Source organism: Ambystoma mexicanum, chromosome 3p (genome assembly GCF_040938575.1).
Source record: "Ambystoma mexicanum isolate Mex_15411 chromosome 3p, UKY_AmexF1_1, whole genome shotgun sequence".
Taxonomy (NCBI): Eukaryota; Metazoa; Chordata; class Amphibia; order Caudata; family Ambystomatidae; genus Ambystoma; species Ambystoma mexicanum.
Genome location: NC_090925.1, coordinates 254,095,339 through 254,119,372, shown reverse-complemented (window position 1 = coordinate 254,119,372; position 24,034 = coordinate 254,095,339). Strand labels below are relative to the sequence as shown.

At 45.6% G+C, this 24,034-nt stretch overlaps 1 protein-coding gene across 2 annotated transcripts in view; it reads left to right on the top strand.

Moving 5' to 3' along the window:
- Window positions 1–24,034, top strand: part of LAMA5 (laminin subunit alpha 5) — a 670,647-nt gene that overhangs the window by 317,455 nt on the left and 329,158 nt on the right. For both annotated transcript variants that reach the window (XM_069650738.1, XM_069650737.1), the window contains exons 33-37: window positions 2,543–2,658; window positions 4,288–4,499; window positions 7,906–8,110; window positions 9,709–9,853; window positions 10,992–11,132. In XM_069650738.1, the coding sequence (XP_069506839.1) occupies window positions 2,543–2,658; window positions 4,288–4,499; window positions 7,906–8,110; window positions 9,709–9,853; window positions 10,992–11,132 (819 nt within the window). The remainder of the gene's footprint in view (window positions 1–2,542; window positions 2,659–4,287; window positions 4,500–7,905; window positions 8,111–9,708; window positions 9,854–10,991; window positions 11,133–24,034) is intronic.

Sequence of the window (24,034 nt, the reverse complement as noted above, 5' to 3'; positions counted from 1 at the left end):
AATGGAAAGGATCTGCACCATGCAAACAGCCAGCAGTGGTCCAATCAGCCACTACTGTGGGTTTCACTCATGCCACATACTTTCAGTCACCACAGATGTGGAGCGGGACCATAGTCCCATCCCTTCCTGGGCAACAGCACACAGCAGTTTTCCTGGGCAAGTGCATGGCATGATATGGGATTTTCTGAACTAAGATGGACAAGCAAAAATATGGTGAAAAAAAACAAGCAAAAATCTCAAGGCACTGCCATTTTAGGACATTAGCCACGTTTATTAGTCATATGTAAGCACATATAAAAGTAGCCAAAAATCCGAAGTGTAAAAAAACTAGGGTGATACTAGACAAGCAGGGTGCAATGTTTAGAGGGCCGTTTAAGACATCAATAGCATGTTCGTTTAAGATGCACAGGATAAAGCTAATGCACAGGTGAGTTGCAACCAGTACACAATCTCGAGGAGGATAGCTCAGTGCTAAGTGCTCGCCTTGGAAGCAAAAACGACAGGAGCAACACAGGTTCGACCCCCGGGTCCGTGCTTAGAAACCTCTGGGTATTAAGCACGTTATAAATAACCTATAATAAAAGGAAACACATTAGAAGATATTACTGTCCAAAGCAAGAATTTACTAACCACAACGCAGGGAAACCAACCCAATGAAAAGGGGACACGTGTGAAATAGCCTCCACTTTTCCAGTGAAGTAAATGGGATTAGTTGAGCTTGATTAATTCATATGGAAACTACCATGTCTGTAGCATGGAGCCGAAAGCTCACCAGAAGGGCAGGTCCACAGGTTGAGTTCACTCTGGGGTCCACGAAGTGTGGCAGTCCTGCATCGGTTTCAGTCAGAATTTCTTAGACGAGGAAAAAGCTCACAAAGGCCCCCATCTTTTGGTATGCAGTGAATACTCCCCACCCCGGGAAAGACACGCGAGTAGTGTTTTTGATTTGTTTCCACTGTTTTATGAGAGACAGTCTAGGTCATGCCCTGGTACTTGTAAATGAGTGAAGTGCCCTGTATATATTCGCAGCTCCTTAAGTATCCCTTCTAGGCAATGGCTTTGGCCCACTCATCCAAATCTTCTAAGAGCTGTAGAAAGTTCTGGGATCTCCTTGAGATTGAGCTCCAGGCTCATACAGCCTAGCAAGCAGTTTCCAACAACAGTTCTTTAATTTCATAAAGCAAATTTGATATCCAAACAGTATTCTGCAACTATTCGGTTCTGTGTCTACGGCAAACCCCATAACCACTCGGGTAAATGATTTGCAATCGCTGCTGCCAGGAAAGATAACAAGACATCAAGGTCTTTCAAATTATAAAAGTGGACCCTTGCATCATAAGTCACCTTGGGCGCAGCTGGGTGCCTTGCGCTCATGAACAAGGAGTGGCTGTTTTGACATTTGAGGGCAGTCACTTCCGAGGCCTGTAAACCTACCTGGGTGCCCACTTATTAAACCAGCCCTTGGGTACCCATTATACCAGGCTCTAAAAGCAGAAATTGTCATTATACAGAACCAGGAGCAAACTAGGCTAGGCCTGCGAGGCCCACTCATTGTGTGCGTTTGTGTGCATTGCATTGTGCTAAGAGCATTAACAGCAGAGCTCATGGAAATCGAACATTAAATAACATTGAGCTGAAGATATCTTAACCTCCCAGAAAGGCTTGCTAAACAGATCCCACAATATGTCACTTGATGTGGCCATCGTACTGATGATGGCCATTTAATTGCATGGCCACCTCATCGGTTTTTAGAGAATTTACTTTCTCTGCCTACTCTTCAATCTGTATTGCAAGTCGGTTACAGGCATAGGCTGTTGAGCATTGGTGATTTTCTGATGTGCGGACTTCCCACACTCCCATCCCATATGAAAGATTTCCCCTCCCTGCTCCTTCTTTGGCTTTTAGCGCTGTCCACATTAATCTGTTTTTTTTTTTGGTTGGATTTTGAGCCCTTCCTTTTCTGTCTTTTGTCCTTCAGGTGCTCTGCTTGTACATTTTAATTCTCCTTTATTGAGCCACATTTAAACTCTGGTGATGGCTTTTTGGTAGGTGGTGGGTTGCATGTAGACTACAGAATCTGTATTGCCATGTTTGCCTGGGGCTTGGTCGTTAAACTCGGTACATTACTTTCGCTCCCAACACTGTCTTTCATCAGAGGCAGACTGTTCACCACGTTATAAACTGGCTCAGAGCCTGAGGCTAATGATGCTGCTGCTGTGTGGGTACTGATGAGCTGAGTGGGAGCTGAAACTCGTGGCCGTTCAGGTGAGTTTGTGTGGATCAGCCTTGGGCACCAAAGACCTGATCTTCAAGTTGGCAAATGCTTTACAGTGTCTGCCTCCAAGTTGCTTCATCCCGAAAGCACTCCCATGTGTGATGGATGGATGGGTGGTAGCAAAGGCAGATGATCTACTCAAACCAGAGTCAAGCTGGTGGGAAGGGGCCTAAACCCAAATTCTGCAGATGCCAGCAACTGTGTACTCCACTGAAATGTCATTGGTGAAGAGCAATCGTAGACTGATTGTCTGTTGTTTCTGTGCAGAGCTACGTCTTGGTGGTTCCTGAAGACAGCTACAGCTCGAGCTACCTCGTGGAAGACCCCCTGGACAAATCATACGATTTCATCAGCAGCTGTGGCACCAATGGATTCCGCATAAAGTGAGAAGTGGGGGTTTGCAGCTTCGTGCTCCAGTAACATTTAAAACCAAATATTTCATGGAATTTAATTGTAAAAAGAGCTTCACATTTAAATCCGGCAACGAACACAAACCTCATCTGTAGAAATTAGTTTTATATTAGTTCAATGATAAATTGTCTGCTTAAGATTACAGAATGGAGCCACGGATACATTTATTTTGGGTGGTATTTAGATATTTTATAGGTCTATTCATGTATACACCATGAATGCGTGCCCCCAGTTTGCCCTCAAACAATATTTATAAGTGTTCCAATTATGCACCAAAAAAAGGAAATGGCCTAGAAGGGTTTGCACAATGTCAGTGCAAAGATTTGCACAAATGTCTGGCACAGGGGTGTTCAAACACCATGCCGCTGAAAGGGTTAATTGCCAACGTGTACACCCATGACTCCAGAGAGCGCTTCTGTTAAGCAGCGCTTAATCTCTGTGTTGCCACTATATGTACCTCTAGTGTAAAAGTAACCGCATGACTGCTCACCCTGTTCTGTCTCCTAGCTGAACCCAAGTGCAGCAGCATTGGGCCAGTGTTTACACTTTGTAGATGGGTCAACCTCTCACCCTCGTTTAAGGGAAGCACGTGTGCCACGTGGGGGAGCGTGGCGCCCTAGGATTTAAGGCAATAACGTTGAGCAAAGCGCTTAAGATGGCTTCAGCCACCAGGACACCCCTTTGTTTCTTCTAGTTCTAAACGTTTAACACTTCTATTGAGCCAATCGCTCTGAAGCTGTTTGTAGTAGGAAAGCTAGTACCGGAGCCTAGATTTTTGGTAACATGGAGCTGTGCAGTGCAGAGAACTGCATCCTTTAAACCTGAAGGTTCCTTGGTCAGTTGTGGTGCGCAATGATATCGCCACATATAGGACCTCATCCTATATATACATGATATAGGACCTCATCCGATTATATAGTTGTGGTCTAGTTTAATCTAATGCGAATATCCATAGCAGAAACTCAACTACCAGATGTATGTTTGTTTAATTAGTTATTATGTGTCCCTCAGACCCTTTGAACTACAATGCCCATGATCCCTCACCACTAATTGTGCTGACTTGAGAGTTAAAGCCCCAGACGAATGGCGCGCCACATAATGCACACCTGAATTAACGCTCGTGGGTGTAATTTTCTCAGGAGAATTAATTGGTTGACATTGCCTGCTACCTTATGTTCCTTTCTGAGCCACTGAATAGTTAAAGAATAGAATGTCTGAAGCTTGTGAATCTGCTTTGGTAGATAATATTTGTCATCTGGGCTATGTAGTCATTACCATTAGCCTTTTGATGTATCTCACGATTTCCCTGTAGGAAGTTCATCTGAGTCTTCCTCCGGCTTCTGTTCTATTCTGCACTGATCGGAGAAAGACTTGCTATGTCTCAATGGGTTCTTATGAAACGGGCCGCTTGTGATTTCCCCCCCCCCTCACCCCCCGCCCTGTTCACATTGATGTAAATAAACATACAATTCTGTGGCCTGAAACCATATCAAACAGGCAAACGGCGAAGCCCCTGGGAGTTCCTTCCGCCGAGTCTGAAATACATGGGCTATGAAGTCTGCATTACAAGGAACATTAACCTCTCCCTGTTCTTTTTTCAGCCCTGTGACCTCCTCAAAGTTCTGCAGGGATTCCGCCATCTCACTCTCCCTCTTCCACAACAATGGGGCCCAGGCCTGTTCCTGCCATGAGGTGGGTTCCACCAGCCCCTCCTGTGAGCCCTTTGGCGGCCAGTGTACCTGCAAATCCAACGTCATCGGACGGGACTGTTCCCGCTGTGCAACTGGCTATTGGGGCTTTCCCAACTGCAGACGTAAGTGTCCCCTCTCGGAGGTATTTTTGGGTAGTCTACATACCCCCATTTATTGTGTCTTGGGCATGGTGGTGGCATATGCCAAGCAAGCGTGAGCAATGGCAGAGGATTCTGCCTTCAGTCACCAGGTTGTTGTGGGTTAATGGCAGTGCTAGGCTACTGAACATTATTTTTTATAGAAGAGTGTTGCGTGTTTGGGTTTCGGGACGTCCATATGCCACACGCTGGGTGTGTTCACAACCTTGCACCACAGCTTCACAGATGGCCGGGCGCATACAGGTGAGACCGAAGAGTTTGACGAGCACGTCTCAGATAATGTTCAAGGGCAGTTATTACCCTCCAGATATGCTTATTTTATTTAGTGAGCATTTGTTAGGCACCTGTACATCAAAAAGGTGTTCTAGGCAAAGTGGGGGTTGGGAGGAGCAAGGGGAGTAAGTAACAATGACAAACAGTAAATATACAATCCTGGTCCTACTAGGCCTTGTGGCATTCGAACGTTCAAGTACAGTGAAGAGAAGTGCAGAAGATAGAGGGGCGGAGCAGCAAATGGGCAAGTGCTGGTGGGAGCCCGGGAGGGAAGTGCCAACGGGTGTGGAGGGGATGAGTGGGGAGCGGCGAGCAGCGGTAGGGGGGGGCACTGGCTAAGTGCTATGGCGGTAGAAACTCTAGGATGGGATGTGCAGCCGCCAAGCAGGGGACCCGCAAAGGCAGTGCTGGGGTATGGGAGGGGAAATGGGATCGACTGGATAGAGGGCCTGGTAACCTATGGGATACATTACATGGAGGGCCAGGCTGCCAGTCTCCGTGGCAGTGGGGGTGATTAGCGTGGAAAAGAGAAGGAGGTGGAGAAGAGCAAAGTTGTGAGCAGTTTCTGGAACTTAAGGCAGTCCAACTCAAGTCTGCGAGGGTCAGGGGGGCTGTTCCAAAGAGAGGCACAAGCCGAAGAAGAGGATCTGCCCAATGTTGGCCTTGATCGCCCTCCACTCCCCTTTCTTTGTGGGGCTGATGGGATTAGTAGGCCAAAGCATGTGGTGGGGTGACAGATTGGCTACCCCTTTTCAAGGGAATGAGATCGCTATAACATGGTAAGAATATACAAACACTCCACCTCCTTGGATGCTTAAAGAGCATTGTGATGCTTGGTGACTGTGGTGGCTCACAGACCGTGGATGTGCGGTAGTAGAGACGGGGGAGCTTAGAGACTAGAGGTGGGGGTAATAGATTGGGGACATAGAATCTTTGGCTCAAAGACAGACCGTGGCATAGAAGCTCAGAAGAATTTGGAACTGGGTTGTCACTGAAAGACTGGTGGTTGTCTAGGTAACATGCAGTAAGGCTCGGACAGGGGTGGGCTTGGGAGACTTGGGGTGCAGAGACTCGGGTGCATGTCAGTGTGATAGACTAGTGTATACACTGGGGGCGGTGTGGGAGGGGGTGCTTAGGAACGGGCAGCCAATAGATTGGGGGCATAGATGCTTTGGCTTATAAACTGGGAGGCATAGATGCACAATGGCCTAGAAGAAGCTTGGAACCTTAACATCGGATTGTCACGCGGGGACAGGAGGCTGTGCATGGCTTGAAGAGTGATTGTGGGGGGTGGGCTTGGAGGCTAGGCTTTAGGCTGAGAGACACAGGTGCATATTGGCATTTGAGGCTAGGCGTGCGTACAGGTACACTTACATTTGGGGGCGGGGGAGCTAAGAATCTGGGAAACTTAGTCTGGTGGCTGGGTCATATATTGAGGGTACACATGGTTTTGTGTATCGTCTGGGAGGCACACCCAAGCTTAAAGGGGCTTACAAGAAGGTAGGAAGCACACAGATGGGGTTGCTACGTTGAGACTGGCAAGACTCTTCGACGGTGGGGGCTCGGATAGTGAGGGTAGGTTTTGGTGACTGGCAGTGGGTGGCTGGGTCTTGGGTTTTGGCCTTTGGAGTCTTTGGTGCATTCCCGGATCACCGGCTGCTGCTCATAGACGGGGGGTAGGGGTTCTGACACTTGTTTGGTTTTAGGAGGTTCGAGGTGGCGCTCTGGGAGACTGGATTGGTTCTCAGACTGGGTGGGTTTATATTTGCATTTTTAAAGCGCAACACACAGCATCGAGGCGCTATTACAGAATTCTTTTTTTGTTGTGGTTTTAGGTGCATATTTATAACGTGCTTAAATACCCAGAGGTTTCTAAGCACGGACCCGGGGATCGAACCGGTGTTGCTTCCTGTCTTCTTGCTTCCAAGGCGAGCACGTTGCCACTGAGCTATCCTCCCGGGACTGGATAAAATGAGAGATTGAGTGGGATTAGGGGTTGGGTGTTTGGAGGGATAAAAGCCAACATGAGGAGCAATAAGGAGAGCACAATCCCACAAGTAAATTAACCCCTAGAAGTCTGTGCCCTCTGGGGATGGAGCCCAAAGAGCACTAAGGAGAGGTCGAGTATATATTTTTAGTGTCCCTTTCACCACCTCTCAATGCACAGACGGCAGCTCATAACCAGTGGAAGCATAACAATCCGGCTGCTTGAACTCCTTTTAAAGGGACACATTGTGGGGAACCTGGACTCGCTGTGCGTTGAAAGGCACGGTAGCCTGTCCAATGTTACATTTGCACAGCACTTCCTTACTCAGTTAGTTCAGAACATGATATCTTAACTGGCATAACCTCCTTTTGAGCATTGTGTACATGCAAAACATGCTTTGAAAAAGAACAGTTGCTTTTGCCAACTAAGGGCAAAAGTGTAGTTTTTTTTTGTTATGTTTTGTTAAACCTACTGTATGAGCGCACAGCTGAGGTTTTAGTTTTATATATGCATTCCTGCTAGAGTTCTGATCTTAAACTTAAAGCGACTATTCGTTTGCACCTACATGGTTCAGTTCCTCTCACGCATTTTGCTCGCGCTGTGCAAACGTTGTAATACATAATTTCACATCCATTACGGCTCGTTTGCTACAAAAACACTAGAAGGCCTCTTTCTCTGTGCCAACCCTATTAGTAAATTATAAGGAATCCGAATATTTATTTTGTTGGCCGGCACACATGCTATAGAGCAGAGAAATTCCCTAGTAGGATTTGCTGGAATTGTGTCCGCAATTTTGGGGCAAATGGATAGGTGCGTTTTATTTTTTTAATGGAAATCGCCCTTTTATTTTGTAGCCTTAAACCAATTCTGTTTCTATTTGCACTCAATCGCTTCTGTAAAATAAAATCAAGGTCGGGACATATACCCAAGGTTGCCTTAAACCTGTGACCCATTGGGACATTTTAACTTGCACTTTGGGATGTTCCTTTAGGACGTCACTAAGCAGCACTGGTTTGAACCATTTCTAAGTGTCTGTCTTCATGTGCCAGGTTCCACGGGTGCTCCTTGCTTGAAGGTAATGAGGCCATCTCTCGCTTGCTCTCTTTGCAGCCTGTTCGTGCGAGACCCGTCTGTGCGATGAAGTGACCGGTCAGTGCATTTGCCCGCCTCGCACTGTCCAGCCGGAGTGCACGGTCTGTGAGCCGCAGACCTTCGCTTGCCACCCTCTGATTGGCTGTGAGGAATGCAACTGCTCTCGCTCTGGGGTGGCGGAGCTAACCGACCCTGGCTGTGATCTGGAGAGTGGCCAGTGCACGTGAGTAGTGAACCTCGGAGGTTTGGTTGGGGTGCATCACATAGCTCGTGGCCAATGCCTGGTCCTTTCCCGATGCACTACATTGCTTTGGAGTGTGCGCGTATCCTTTCCTTTCCTCAGAGACCATTTTGTTAGGTTTTCGATTTATCCTCCTCTAAAGCTTTTTTTTTAAATTATTTGCATTTATAAAGCGCTCACACAGGCCGGGGGCATCGAGACGCTGTAACAGGAATATGTCTTAGTTGCGTATTTATAACGCGCTTAATACCCGGAGGTTTCTAACTAAGCACGGACCCAGGGATCGAACCTGTTAGTTTTCCTGCTACGCTATTTTGAAAGTACTGCCATTTCACATTAGTCGTGAAACTATTGAAGCAAAATTAACCTGGTATTTGCCGGTAGCAATGTGCGCTCCAGACTAGGATTTTTACCTATGGCATGCTACACTCCATCTTGGTCTGTTCTTCATACTGGTATATGCCCCCTTTGTGACGCAGCTGATGGACCCCTTCTGCACTTTACATTAATATGTCCGGTTTTATTGTCCTTGAGACTCCTGTATCTGAGACGCAGCTTGTTATTGAACAGAAGGAGTACATGCAAATCTATGACACTTTTTTTCTTGTTCCTTGGATTGGAAGGGACTCTCCTCGATAGCGAGATGGTCATCGCGCTTGGATTTTAAGAAATAAAGTACGGTCTAACGCATGAACAAACATGTAGGCCATCCTCGGGGGCTGTAAGCATGCTCTCCCTTTAGGAGCTCCCTTGTGCCGAGCTACTACCTCTTGGGAACTATTATGCATTTTTAATGTCTTATCGACTGTGTTTTTAATGTTTTATTCAATTTTGTCTTGTTTCCACTACCTGCGATATTGTATACCATACCTTGGTTTGCCTAATCCCCTTGTGTATTGGTCTTTGTTATGCCTGTATGTTTGCTAGTGGTTTTAAGCTGAAAAAAAGCATACACATTTCTTTTATTAAAAGCTATCCCTTCTTTCATGAGTGTGAGTCAATGCTGCAAAGTGGAAGAAACAATGTAACACTCGGGCCTTGTGTGAAAGATTTCTTCAAACCTCAAAATTGTCCATCCTGATTGGAGGTCTTGTAGGGAAGGCTTCTCTGCACTGAGCAATCTAGGCCCCAGTCCTTTTAAGAGTACAGTGTGGCCCTTCTCCAGGGAGTCTGATCCAAGAAAGAGGGACATCTTGAGAGTTTGACTATACTGGGAGATGGTTGTTACTGAGAGGTGGGAAATGAAAGGAGATTGTCCTTGGAAGGTGTCTATTCCCAAGATGTGTGGTTCCTGTGTTTGCAGTTCTTTTCATGTGTGATTTACCGACAGGTAGTGGGGGATTTGGGGTCAGGGAAAGGGCATTAGCATTTTCCTGTAAGTGGTAACTCCTTGCAGGGGGAAGTTCCTTTTGGGTTGTGTATTTTGGGAAGGTGTCGGAAATTGGGACATTGTTGGTTGTTGTAGTATGGGTGTTGATGAAAGTGCTGACAAAGGGGTGTCGTCATGATATGTACTCTCTGGGGCAGACTTCCATCTCCCCATACAATTATACTTGCCTCAATCAGATTTTTCTGTGTAGGTGCAAACCAAACATCATGGGCCGGCAGTGTGAACGTTGTAGTCCTGGCTTCTACGGATACCCAAACTGTAGGCGCTGTGACTGTAACAGGGAAGGCAGTCGACCCAGCATCTGTGATCCAGTGACTGGCCAATGTCATTGCAAGGTTAGTCCAGTCTGTACCGGGCTTGTACGTTCTCCCTTATAACGCGATTTGCTGACCGGAGAGATTGTCTGGAGACCATTCCTTCTGCATGCTACACAGCTTTCTCATGTACAGTAGAGGGCCGCCTAGAAGTGCCAGTATTCTATCATGTCTTATTTTATTTGGTAAAGTGAAACAAATTTTTTTATGGCTTATTGGCCAGCGTGAGGTTAGGAATGGAGACGGCTGCGGCAGCTGCTGTGTGCAGCATCTGCCCTAGCTCCACGTCTGTGTGGGAAGCATACACAGCCAGTCAGTTAATTGCTTTTTGTTGTGGTGTTCCTCAGATGTGAGGTGATAATCCTGACCTACATGAATACAGTGCATGCAAAAGTAGGGTCAGGATTCGGTCCCAGTGCCCTTCCAGCCTCCGCTGAGCCACTCCCATCCACTCGTCTCACCCATAGAAAGTGACGTTACTCCTCTTCCTTCAAAAGGATGCTTTGCAGGGATGGCATCAAATCTATGGAGATGCCAATGTCCACCCTCAGTAGAAGCCAAGATGAGGCCAGCTGTGGCCAGGAAAGGAAGTGGGACTCGCTCTACGTCAGTTGATTGTCATTTTGCTCCAAATGTAATCGCCTAGATCACAGAAAGGACTTGTACAAGCATGCATGTCTCCTGGCCACTCAGTAAGAGCACTGTGCTGGATTACGAGCTTGCTATTCTCTGATTTCCTGTGGAAGACTGAAATGGATGACCAAAAATAGCTTTGCCTTTCTTCTCGACAGCTCTATTAGCTTCCTCTTTAGCTATACAGGCTACCCACAGAGTGATCAGAGATTTACAGCGCCGACTGATACGTTATGATGCTGTGTGCCAAAAGAATGAGCAGAGAGGTTTCCGATGGATAATATGTTGTTAATGGTCCTGCCATGTTGAAAAAGGTGTCTGCAGTGCAGAATGATGTGTTGCTAGTAATGGTTTCACACCTATTAGCAATGTCTGCACTGCAGAATGTTTTGGGTGTGGCAGTATGTTCTCTGCATCGGGTTGTCCCAAGCGTATGCAGTACAGCTATGCTGTTCTGGAATAGTATGGATCAAACGTGCCATTACTTGGGATCAAGGAATGTGGTCTTGATTTTTTTTCTTTCTAGGAAAATGTGGACGGCACCAGATGTGACCAGTGCCAGCTGGGCACCTTCTACTTGGATCCTGCCAACCCCAAGGGGTGCACACGTTGCTTCTGTTTTGGGGCGACCGATCGCTGCCACAGTGCCTCAAAGTATCGCGTGGAGGTAGGTCTAGAGTGCCACTGCTGTAGCTTTGTACTATTCAATGTAGCCTTTTATCACCATAAACTGTGACCGCGCCTAGAAACACTTGTGTACAGGCGCCTTATAAATGACTTATCATATCATAACACTATTGCATGCTAGGTTTTTTTGTTGCCTGTTGTTAGGGCAATAACTTGGTGAACATTTTTGAGCTTGAAATTAATTTTACAGTTTTTAAAGAAAGTACTTTGTTCAAAATTGGAGAATTGCATACCAATCAAATCACAAGTCGCCCTCTTGGTCACTGCACAGTCTCTTAACGTGGTGTTGGGTTATGTTAAAGGTACTTATATAGCGCACCGTCACCAACGGAATTGGTCCCAATGCGCTCTGCTGGATCTGTAAACTGGAAGGAGGGCGGGTAGGGTTAGTCAGGAGGAGGAGAGTGGGAGAGGTGGTGTGCTGGTGGCAGCTGCAGCTCGGTATACACAGAATGCTGGGCTTCGGTGCAAGTATTGGATCGGGTGAGGCCTCGTGTGCTGTAGGTGCTGTTTATGTGGTGGTGTGGTAAAGCGCATGTGGATTGCTGGGAGAGAAATAATTGTGTTTTGGGTGGGTTGAGTATGCAGATAATTGATGGTTGGGTTAGTGGGGTCTGTATCCTAGTTCAGGTACTTCTGGTTCCGTTTGAGCTGTATCCCTGTGGATGGGATTGTTGCTGGTTCCTTATGGGCTGTCTCGCTGTGGTGCTGAGCGGATCCAGCTGTATCATAGTGAGTATTGTATGGGGTGGTATGCGAGTCTGAACCTTTTCTTCGGGTGTGGAACTAGGTTGGTACGATCTATTCTCTTGTTATCTAATGTGACACTGGTCATTTGAAGCTTTGAATTGCTCAGGGTCGGAGTGCTGTTGAGGCATCCTAGTGCGTTCGTCTTGGTCGGCAGTCGTTAGTTTCCTCCTATCATGACTGTCTTTCAGTTGGTTCTATGGTTTCCGTGGGGTGACTTCCTTGGTTATTATTTAGTTGTGGTTTGTGTGTCATGGCGCATTGTCCTTCCCGCTGTATCTTGAGCATTGTGTGAAGTGGGTGCTTATTCTGTTTCGCACCCTCTGGATTGGAACTAATGGTACGGGGTTTCCTGTTCCCTAGCTCTCTGCCGTGATTGATTCTGTTAGGAATGGCTATAGTTTAGGGTCAGGGTCCTGTTGATGAGTCGCCCTGCTGTTTCTGACTTCGTCTTATGTGTTCGGTCTTTGGTCCTACTACGGCTGTCTCGGTTAGTCGTTTGCTGATGCTGTTGTCCTCTCCCTGATTCCCTAAATTTCGAGTTTTACTACCATTCTCCGAGCGTATGTTATGATTCCTCACTTTTCCCGAATGCAACCAGGCCGAATTAATTTTAGCAGTTTTTTTTAAATCCACTTTCTTACCACAAATCTACGTGGTAAGTTTGGGCTTCGTCTGCAGAACGGCAGGGTGTTTAAGGGCTAGAAGGCAGTGCGTCTCCCCTCTGCTTTTTTGTGGTAAAATCGGTCCAAATGTGTTGGCAAAGTTGAATTCAGTGTAATAAATGTGATTAGACCTCATAGATCCCATTTAAAACTGGTCGAAAGGTGGTGTTTGTGGAGCGAGGAAGGTGGTGCTTGTTTAGCACAGTGAATGGCTGTCATTGTGGTATGTGCTCTGAGGCATGCTTTCCCACAGTGTTACTGGAAGGTGCTATTTCTGCTGCAGGGGTGAGGGGTGGAATTCCTGGCGAGAATGAGAGGAGGTTGTTTTCTGAGCGGGTTAAACGGTAACTGTCATGGAGCTGTTGCACTTGGTTATTTATAACGCGCTTAATACCCAGAGGTTTCTAAGTGCGACCCGAGGATCGAACCTGCGTTGCTCTGCGCCTTGCTTACAAGGCGAGCGCGTTGCCCCTGAGCTATCCTCCCGAGACTAAACGGCTGAGGTGAAAAGTGGTATGCATTGAGCCGCGACTACATGCATTTACCATTGAGGAGTACTATTCTCTGAGGAGCTTTAACTTGTGTTTTTTCTTTCGCATGTGATTAGCGCTACTGGGTAGAATTGAGAACTCTGTTTTAGAGCGCTCTATTAGAAGAATTTTCCTACACCATATATTTAGGGTTTAGGACAAACCAGCCACACCTAGATTACAGGTTTTCTCTGTATATGCTGAATTCTGCCACCAGTAATAGGCCTACATGTATATTTTAAAAAGTGCAGCTCCACAGATAACAATCGGAGGCGGCGCAAAACATGACGCGTTTCGGAACTACCAGTTGCTTGGTCACATGGTTTGCACAACATATCACACGTGTACCTAATATGTGAAATAAAAGGAGGAAAGTGCACATGAAGAAAAACACCATGCGTGAGTCTCCACTGAGTCGACTGGACATAGAGTATTGTAAAACACTGGTGTCAGCCACGGGGCGCACCTCCTGTGTAGTTCCACATCTGGGGAATTTTCCCACATGATTTTGTGTAATTGAGGTAAGACAACATTTGTATATATATATATATATTGCTACAACGTACAATATTGAAGTGCGGACGTACACTGCAAAATTACATAACAGTGAGTCCCTCAATGACAACAGTTTACGGTTGCCGTTGACATTTGGGCCAATCAGCTAAAAGCTCCCCAGTGGTAAAGTGCATAATGCTCAGTGCAAAAACTGCTATGCAAGGTTCTGCAATATGCACTTACCTTACGTGTGGTTCTACATCCGGGAATTGAATACACATGCACTCATGTAATGGAAATGAGGCTTTATTATTGGTGCAATGCTAAAAGGCACAATGCTGTAGTGTAAACATGCTGTGCAATGTGATGACTATATCCCTGATCGGCACCACCATCAGCTGGGAAGTCCACAGTAGTAAAGTGCATAGTGCTCTGTACAAATCTGCTGTGCACATTTCTTCAATGTGTGCTGTTCGTCCTCAGCCTATTAGTAGGGTCTAGAGTACCAGAAGTCCAGCTTTGCCATATGTGCAGTTTGATAGGCTTTTACTCTGTACAGCGTGCAGAAGTGTGCTCATATAGACATAGTGTCAAGCTTATGTCTACTAAAAGGTTACAACGGGCAGGGGGTAAAGAGATGCATGTCACTGTTGTGTTAGGCAAGATTGCGTGCAGTACCCTTTGGGAGACTACAGCAAGAATGTCCTCCTGGCAATAGGAACCCCAACCTTTGGTATAAGTCTATACTACACAGGTTGGTAGTGTGGCTGAGCAGCCAGGCTTATCTCAAGAGGGGTCAATGTGAGCAGTTGGGTTTTTAAACAGAGATTCACAATGACAAGTATTCAAATAAACTCTTACACTCAAGGTTTCTTGATTAAACAAGTATTAATTTATTTAACAGTCAGCTATATAAGCCTTATTCAGAAAGGAGCAAAACATGTAATGCTTCAAAATATACTTTAGAACATTTAGTTTCTCTAAAAAATCAGTTGATACCCATTGGGGATGGCACACAGACACTTCACTTCCTACACCCTCGGGTGACTTAAATAGCTAGGACACTGTGGACATTGATTAATCACCGGTACATTTAGAGCAATACGGCGTTTGGTGCAAAGGTTAGATTGGGAACTAAAACAAAGGTCAACAATTCATAAACTGGTCTTTCTGAACCCTCCAATGCAAGTAAATTAACCTTTCCTGGGGGAAAGGTAAAAGCACAAAGTCAGAGGTAAAGTTAGTTGAGCAAAGTCTAGAAGAGCTGAAGATCTTCTTTGCAGGTAAGTAAAAGTATTGAGCAATGTCTTTTAGAAAAGTTTGTAGAAATAAAATCACTTGAAGGGCCACAAGCTGGGAAGCTTGTGAGGGGCAAATCTGCAAGCAACTCTGCAAGGGAAACCAAGACAAGTCTCAACTGAAAGCAAGTAAGGCTACACAACCAGAGGTAAGTCCTCTTAGGTTAACAGTACCTTTGGTTAGAGGAAATGGTTCCAGCTGGCTTCTGTCCTGTACAGCTCTGCAGATCCTGGTGTTCCTGGGCCTTAGTCGTGGGGACAGGAGGGAGGACATCTGGGGACTCCTGAACTGCAGTGGGAAGGTCTGCGGCAGTAATGGGCAAACTTCAATTCAGCGGCACTTTGCGGTTTTAACTCCTCGCGTCTATAGTAATGGCAACATTGCAGTACTTGGCTATCACTTCACTTTCCTCGGATCTGGGGTCCAGCACTCTGTTGCGGTGGCTCAGGCTTGGTCAGTCCTGCTTCAGGGAAGTCCGGAGAATCTTCCTGGTGCTCGGGACCGACTTGAAAACAATCCACTCCATCTGGTGTTCCTCTCCCTGGCACTTCGGTTCCAGCAGTGGAAATTCAGGCAGCTCCGAGAGGATGTCCAGACCAGGGGCGCCCCCAAGGGGTGGCCAAGGGGGGCCATGGCCACCCTTATAAAAATGCTGGCCCCCCCACCGGCCACCCTGTGAAATTTGAAAAAAAAACTTTTTTCTTTTTTCTTCGCACTGAACTGTGCATTGAAAATAGCATGCCCAGCAGTTCAGTGCGAACAAAAAAAGTATTTTATTTTTTTGCTTTTTCTTTTTTTCTGCGGTTTGCCGAAGCCCGCCGCCCACAGTGGACGAACATGGAAATAAATACAGCCTGAGCCTGGAGGCGCGCATTTCTGCTTTGGCAATTGGCTCGTGCTTCCCAGGCTGTATTTATTTCCAGGTTTCCAAAGTTCTGGTTGCATGTAGGTTGTTGTGCCGTCTGCGCAGCACATACTGTGTTGTTTCACACCATGACCAGGTTGGCAACCCGAAGCTGCATCTGGAAACTCACAGGGACTGTAACTAGCCAGGTGCTTTTCGATGCATAGACACATTGCTGTAATTCTCGAGGTCAAGCATAATGCAAACAGCCCTATTTTGGACAGCTGGTAGCTCGCCTTCTTGGAGATGTTTAGGAACATAGCAGAGCAGTATAAAACACAAGATAAAGGGACCGCCTGTAACTAGAACGTTCCATGCTGCCTACTTAAGATCTGACATGGTGTACAGACAGACAGTGGGAGGATTTCACCAATCTCTGTACCTATGGTTGCAATGGCAGAAGCGTATCAAAAAGTAACCCTCCATGGCTAACCTACTATACTGACTTGGGTGCGGTCACCAATGGAAGCAGAAAGAGAACTACTTAGCTGGCACCCTGATCTCTGTTCATAATAACAGTGCATCCAGGGCATTGCCGCCTCAATAATCCCCATCGCCCAGTCAAGGAGACTACTGTAAGTATGCCACTGTGTCAAATGCTAATGATGTTGCGGATGACCTCTACCCCTAAAACATACTCATGTCCTATGCACATCCATAATGACAGCTTCAGAACCATTACCTCTGAGTCAATAACTACAGCTGTGAAATGAAACATTGATACGAGCTTATAGTTTATGGGCCCTCAGGATGGATCTAAATTGTGTTTCTCTAATTATGGTAGGACAAGGCTTTCTTTCACAAGTTGTTGATAACTAAGCATTATTGCTCAGAGCTACACAGGCTATTATGAGCCCAGAAGCCATGCAGGTCCATGGCAGTAAAGCTATTAGCAACTGGACGCAGTGCCAGGTGCTAAGCTGAAGTGCCAGTTTGGGGCAAAGTTAACACGCTGCCAATATTTTTGGATTGGTGGCACTGCAAAAGGAGATGGAGACCTGTGCTGCCCTGCGGCGCCGAGAGATTTATTTCCACCACACTTCACAGAGCTGAGGTAAGCAGAGGGTGTCTGTGTGTGGCACCCTGACCTTTTGTTACTTTATTGGATGATATATGTCCAACTGAGCCAGACTGCCGAGCCTTTTTTTCCCACAATAGAATCATAACTTAGTCAGTTGGGAATCTTTCCATTTATGGTTGTCAGCAGCCCTGTTTCTTGGCCCGGGCGCACAACAGACCAGATGGCAACTCAATGTCACTTGGCACCTTGACTAGGAAAGTGGAGTTCATTGTGTGTCACCATGCAGACAGTAGTCCATGGCAAATCAATGCAGTGATGTGTGCAGCAATAATTTGTGTGCTGCACAAGTCACCACCCTGACCCTGTTGGTTAATGGTGTCAATGTGATTGTCCCTTATGCAACAGTACATATACCTGTTTTTGTCTGATATGCCTAATGTCCATATAGGACACACCGGACTGTTTTGTGTATGTGACTCTGACGAGCATGCCATACTGTCCCCACACTTAAACAAGAAGCAAAAGAGCCCTTGTATGGTGTACCCCATTTGAGTGGCTGATGTTGCAGCCATTTTATACTTGCATCCAAAAATGTAAGCTGTCCAAATGAGCATGTATGGTTCAAGGTACAAACATTTAATGTTAGGGTGAGTATTGTGAACCCTGATGTGAACAACAAGACATCCATCAGTTATGCATTTAGAGATTCACACATACAATCCTTTTATCACAGAGTTGTTTATCAAATGTAGAGATCTCTGATCACTGTTATAGTCCTGAAAGGCTCTGTGATTTAATGCAAAGTATACAGGAATCCTCATTGGTGCTATTTGTCCCCTTTCCCACTCTCAGAGAGGTATTTTGAAAGAGCACAATAAGAGTGTACCAGACTGTCCATCTTGGAGTTATAACCTTCTATCAGAAAATAATTCATATGGTTAGTCTAGTATTGCCCCTTGCGAAAAATACAAGTGAGGTGATACGAACACAACACCTGCAACACAGGGCCAGGTCAGTGGGCCCTCAGACCCCTATAGGCTGTTCACACCGCAGTGTGCCAGTACGGACAGTTTAAAACTGCATTCAGGCAAGGCCTTCCCTAAGAGCAGGTGACAGAAAAACCATTTACTTGGGCAGCAACAGCTGTGTTTTCACATTAGAATTCTTCTGTAAAGTACTTGAATTACAATGTAATGAGACCAGCTTCATTTATATAGCATTATTTATTCATATTGAGGAGGGGTTTTGTCGCACAGCAGAGGTGTAGTTTGGGAGTGACATGTGCCAGTCAGTGGGGTGGGGGCGCATTCTGAGGTTTCACCTTGGGCACCAAGTTTGCTAGAAACTACCCTGGCTGTCAGGCGAGGTGTCTCTTGAATGTGCATATGAAACGTGGCTCCCATATAAATGACTAGGGTATTTTCTATAATTTTTGCAGCTAGGCTGTAGCAGTTCTGTTTTTTTTTTTCAAAATGACTTTTATTGATTGTTTTCAAAGCGTATGTAACTGCACCTCTCTTGAACAGTGCTCAAAAATTAATCTCGGCAAAAGTATCAGTTTGGGTAACATTTAAAATTTAACTTGATTTTAACTCCCACCTCCCTCCCTTATTCCCCCCTTGCCCCGCAATGGAGACGAGACAGGCCGTGAGTTTTGGTCCTTGGGTCACGGGCAAATTGTTCAATGAGTGTACTTGGGGCTCGGGCTATTCATTCATTCCTTTGTAGGCTTCGAGGAAGGGAGCCCATTCCCTTTCCCTGCTAGGGGATATATTGTGCATGGCCCCCGTAATGTTTTCCATTGCGTAGAGTTCTCTGGCTTTTCTGGCCCATGTTTTCTCTGTCGGAAGGTCCTTCTCTTTCCAGCCTATGGTGATACAGACCCAGGCGGCCAGCAGGAGTCTGTATCACCAGTGAGTCATATGCAGAACTTTACCCTGCGCCCTTCTTGTTCCTCAAGTCTGAATAACACCAGCTTTGGGTCCCTGACCCTGGTAATCACTTCTATTTTCCTTATCCAGGCCAGAACCTCATTCCAATACGTTTGGGATTTGAGACAAGCCCACCACATATGCTAGTAATCGGCAGGGCTTCCACACTCCCTCCAGCACAAGGGGCTAGCATGACTGAACATCTTTGAGAGTCTGAGGGGGTCGTACTGCCACCAGTGCCTTCAGACCATGCAGTTTATATTGCGTTGAGATAGATCTTTGTTGCACCATTTCACACATCTTTGACCACAGTTGGTCTGATAGTGGGGGACCTAGATCTTTTTCCCATCTCTTTTTTAGATTCTCCAGGTTGTTTTCCTGTTCCACTATCATGGATCCGAATAGACGGGAGGTGAGGCCTTTACTCGAGTGGGTGTAGCTAAGTATCCGTTCAAAATTGGTGAGGTCTCTTTGAAGCTCATCTTTCCACTCACTCTGATTTCGTGAGCACACCTTTCAGTTGCAGGTATTTGAACACATCAAAGGATCTCATATGCAGTCCTGCCTCCAGGTCCTGGATTGACATGCATCCATCTCGCTTTAGGATTTGCCCCACTCTTTCTAAGCCCGCTTTATACGATTCCTGATACCGGTACTGTTCATGAATTCTGTCTCTGATGGGTGGAGCCCAGATACAGCTCAATGGGGCTAGGCCAGGTTGTAAGACCTTCGATCTCTGTTTTGTTCCACCATAGTTTCAAAAGGGGTCCCATCAGAAATTGCTGCAATATACTATTAGGGAAAGACTTCTTAGGGGCCCATAGCCACTCACCCAGAGACACCGGTCTAAGTGGGTAGTTCTCGATGGCCAGCCACTGCTTAGCAGTTCTGTTTTTAATATTAAGGACCCGTACTTGAGAGACCTGATGGGGTAGAAAGTATCATACCTGTTACTCTTTTCTAACAGATTTGCAATTCTTAGTTTTTGACACATGGTGAAACTGTGACCAAAAAAAAAGGCCATGGAACCTGAAAAAAAGTGGACCACATTTGTCAATGACAGTTTGGACCTTTTTTGCATCTATCTTAGATGCGTAATAGAGTACAGATGCTAGCGGTCAATGGTCGAAGTGTACCCAAAGAAGCTCCCACTGCCCACAAACATCATTACCACGCCCCCTCCTATGTGCAGTTATGCGTTTGTAGTTGTATTTTTTTATTTATAAAGCGCCTTACACCAAGGCGCTTTACAGTGGAACAACTTAATACATAAAAACATAAACAATATAACGTTGGAAGCAAAATTACAATATGAATCATTCAACAAAACAGTGAAAAGAACAATTAACTGAAGGGGAAAGGGGGAACAGGGGAGTGGGACTGGGTGGAGGGGAGGGGTGGTGATGAGTTGGAGGAGGGAAAGGGAAGGGAGAGAGAGGGGAGGTGGGAGAGGGGAGAGAGATAGTCAAGGGGAAAGAATAAGGAGGGAGGGGATGCAGAGGGGGGAGGGGGTTTCAAGGAGGAGAATAGAGGAGGAGAGATTTAAGGGAAGTGCGGAATGAGGAGAAGGTCGAGGTGGAGCGGATTGCGAGAGGAAGGGAGTTCCAGTGCAGAGGCGCTAGGAGTTGGAAGGAGCGGAAACTGGAGGAGGCACAGGGGGATGGAGGTACAGTGAGAAGGAAAAGGTCAGCGGATCGAAGGGAACGGGAGGGGGGTAGAAAGAGAGAAGGGAGGAGAGATAAGGAGAGATTTGTGTGCCACCCCAAGATTTCCTATGGCCTCACCAGGCCACCCCTATAAAAATATTCTGGGGGCGCCACTGGTCCAGACGAGTTCACTTTGGGGTTGATTGGTCCCACAAACCCAAGGGGAGAAGTCGTCCTTGCAGGGCTTCTCTAATCGAAACTAATTCAGAGCTTCAGCAGAGCAGCAGGGATTCACCGGGCAAACCAACGGTCCAGGAGCTGTAGCAGGGGTCTCTTCCAAGTTGTTCTTCGGATTCCTTCGTCCAGTGGTCGTCTCTGCCTTCCAAGCCAAAAAGCCACACACATCACACAGCAGGGTGGCTGTCCTCCAAGGGGAAGCCAGAGGTGGGTTTCACCAGTGAATCCTGCCAAAGACAAAACAAACAAAGGGACCAAACATGGTTTGCGGCGCAGAGTAAATCTCAAGAAGGACCTTTCCAACAAGAAATGGCAAAAAAAGACGACCAAGGCCATTTTGTCAAAATGGGAACCCATGGGTGTCTTACTGCAGCTGCAATTGCAGCCTGCGGTAAAAACACACACTGATAGTAAAAAGTCAACCACTGCCACCAGCCATTCATTGTAGAAGGGTGACATAAAAAAATGTTACATGAGAATCTAGACAAAGGGGATTGAATTGAGATTTTATTTCTATTGTGCTCGTACACAAGTGTTTCAGAGCGCGGCAAGGCAAGGGTGGGGAACAGGGGAGAACAAAACAACAATCTTACTAGGCCCAGTGACATTGAGAAGGTGCAAGTGCATGGGAGAGGGGGAGGGGAAAAGTGCATGGAAGGGGGAGAAGTGGAAAGTGCAGATACTAAGTAACCCCTCCAGCACCCTATTGTAAGATAGTGTGTGCTGGATCTAGAAAGTTACAAAAGGTTTGTAAAGTCAATTTCACTTCACTGCTCTTGGAAACAGTAGTTTCACCAAGAGAAGGTATTTAAACCTTTGGGAAATCTAAGACTTCCCAGTGCCACTGCACTGAAGGTGCTGTGTGACACAATGTAAAGATGATGCCTATGGAGGTTGTCAGACTCAAAGTAAAACGAAGTCCAAATCACAGAAAAATAGGTCTCGCACTCTCCAGGTTAGAAATTAAAGTCCAGCAAAAAAAAGCTGCGGGTCTCTAAGGTAGAGGGGAATTGGCACCCATTTGAGAATTCTCCCTAATAGAATACCTAAACATTAGCAGCGTTTGTTTACACAATAGCTCAGCTTATTCTATATTCTAAACTATTGAGTGCAGGATGGTATAAATCGTCAGATGGCACTGGGAGTAGGCGGTGAGCTGTTTAGCAAGATGACTAATTTTAAGTATACATTGGTAAGGGGTGACTCTGCACTGCAACTCGACAACTAGCCTTCACTGAATGGAACACCGTAGGGCCCAAGTATCAAGATGTCCCTCACAAAAGTATTTAGTAATACTCGGTACTTCTCTACCATAAATAGAAAAAGGGTCTAATAAATGGTTGCACAGTGCGTGATTCCAAAAAGCCTCCGGATTGAAGATCTGTGTACTTCTGTCTGGGGTTTGAAAAACCCCTACCTTTTATATGTATAGTGTAAGGCTCATAATGCAGGTTGCTGGTAGTGATGAAGAGAGATGAGCTGTGTCAACCCAATTACCGTATACCGACAAGGGACAGGGCAAGGAGGTCAAAGAATGGCTCGTCCTCACACAGATCCAAGATGTTATATCTATGAGAAAGTAGCATGTGTTTTGTCTAACATTAGTATGGGACAACCCATGACTCTTTGAATCTAGTTATACTATTTTGGAGTTAATTGAGAACAGTACTCTGTTTCAAAAGAAGACTACAGAACTTAATCAAAAGAAATAATCTAAAATGAAAATTAAGAAAGCCCCCCCCAATAAACAAATGATGACAAGTAAATGATAGCAAAGTAGATTAGGCCCTACAACCTCTGGTAGTCACAGGATGATTGATGGATTCTTGAGACAAAAATATAAACATTATTGTAAAAGAGTGGTCGATGTTTGCACATTCTCTATGTATTGAAATGCTTGTGGTATAGTCAGAATAAGAAAAGACCAGAAAACAACCAGTAAAAGACCAGATAGTACCCAGAAGAAAAATCAAAGGAAGTCATCCTTATGCAAGGTATATGTATGTGACACATTTCAGTATAGTGCAGGTTCATCTCTGTGTGGGTTCATTCGTTCAGGAAAGTATAGAGTTTTTTTGTCAATATTATGTCCTGTAGGATTCTTTGTTTCAAAATCGAGAATGTTTCTTGTTGGCATAACAACCGCTCCCCATCGCCTCCTTTGGGTCCAATGGTGATTCTATGGATCGATCCCAAAGAAAGAAAAATCATCTAGTTTGCCGTTCTGCTTTTCTTCAAAGTGTTTTGCCATCGGGTATGCTGCATCATGATTCTTGATGGCTCTGACGTGTTGTAAGATTTGTACCTTCAGTTTGCATTTCGTACTGCCAATATACCACTTATTACAAGTGCACTTCAGTACGAAGACCACATGATCTCAGTCAGATGTAGTCTTGCTGTTAATTCTAATGTTTTTTAGCATGAGATGCTGGTACGTTTCACAGTTGAGGGCAAACTGACAGATCTTACATCTGGTACTTTTATGGATGCCTTCAGTAGTCCTACCTAGCCATGTACTGGCCATGCTGTATTCTTTCTCCATAATGCTGTTTAATACAGTACCCTTAAAGGATGTACATTTTCAGAAACTAATGTCAGGATGTGATTGCAGTGCAGAATTGAAGTCAGGATCAACTATCGAGATCTTCCAATGTCTGTTGAGGATGTTACGAATTGGCAAAGCATGTGTTCCAAAGGTCAATATGAGTCGGGTCACACAATTCTTCTTGTCAATTCCCTTGATGTGCTGATTATTGGACAGAAGCATTGTACGTTCAAAGAGATGTGCCTTTTATGTACGCTTGTTTGATAACTCTTTTGGGGTAGGCCTGCTGTTGAAACCCCCATGCTGTGACTTTGCTTTCTCTGTCATAAGTCTCAGTCTTTGAACAATTCCGTCAAAGTCTAATAAACTCGCCATAGGGGATGCTCCAAATTAGGTAACTTGGGTGACCGCTTGTGGCGTATACCGGAGTATTCACACCCGTTGGTTTGTGATATAATTCACTCTTAAATCGATCACCTTCTACTATGATCATAACCTTTTGTTGGCTATGTGTTTCTGAATATGAGGATATGGGTATTTTTAATTTATAGTTGGACAAATTCTATCCACTCATCCTTGCTTCCTCTCCAAATAATGAAGTCATCAATGTAGCGGAGCCACATTGCAATTCTGTCCCTTAGTGCTTCATTTGTTTCCTGCCAAACCTCAAACCTCTCCCAGTAACCCATAGTCCCATTTGTTTTGGAAGGCGCAGATGTTGTGACCATAGCTGTGCCTTGGGTTTGTCTTAAGTATTTGTTAAATAAGAATACATAGTTTGTTAGACATAGCTTGATCGTTGCCAGGATCCTTGCTGTGTGCCGCAAATAATTGAGTGACTGAGTATTGAGAAAGTATTCAC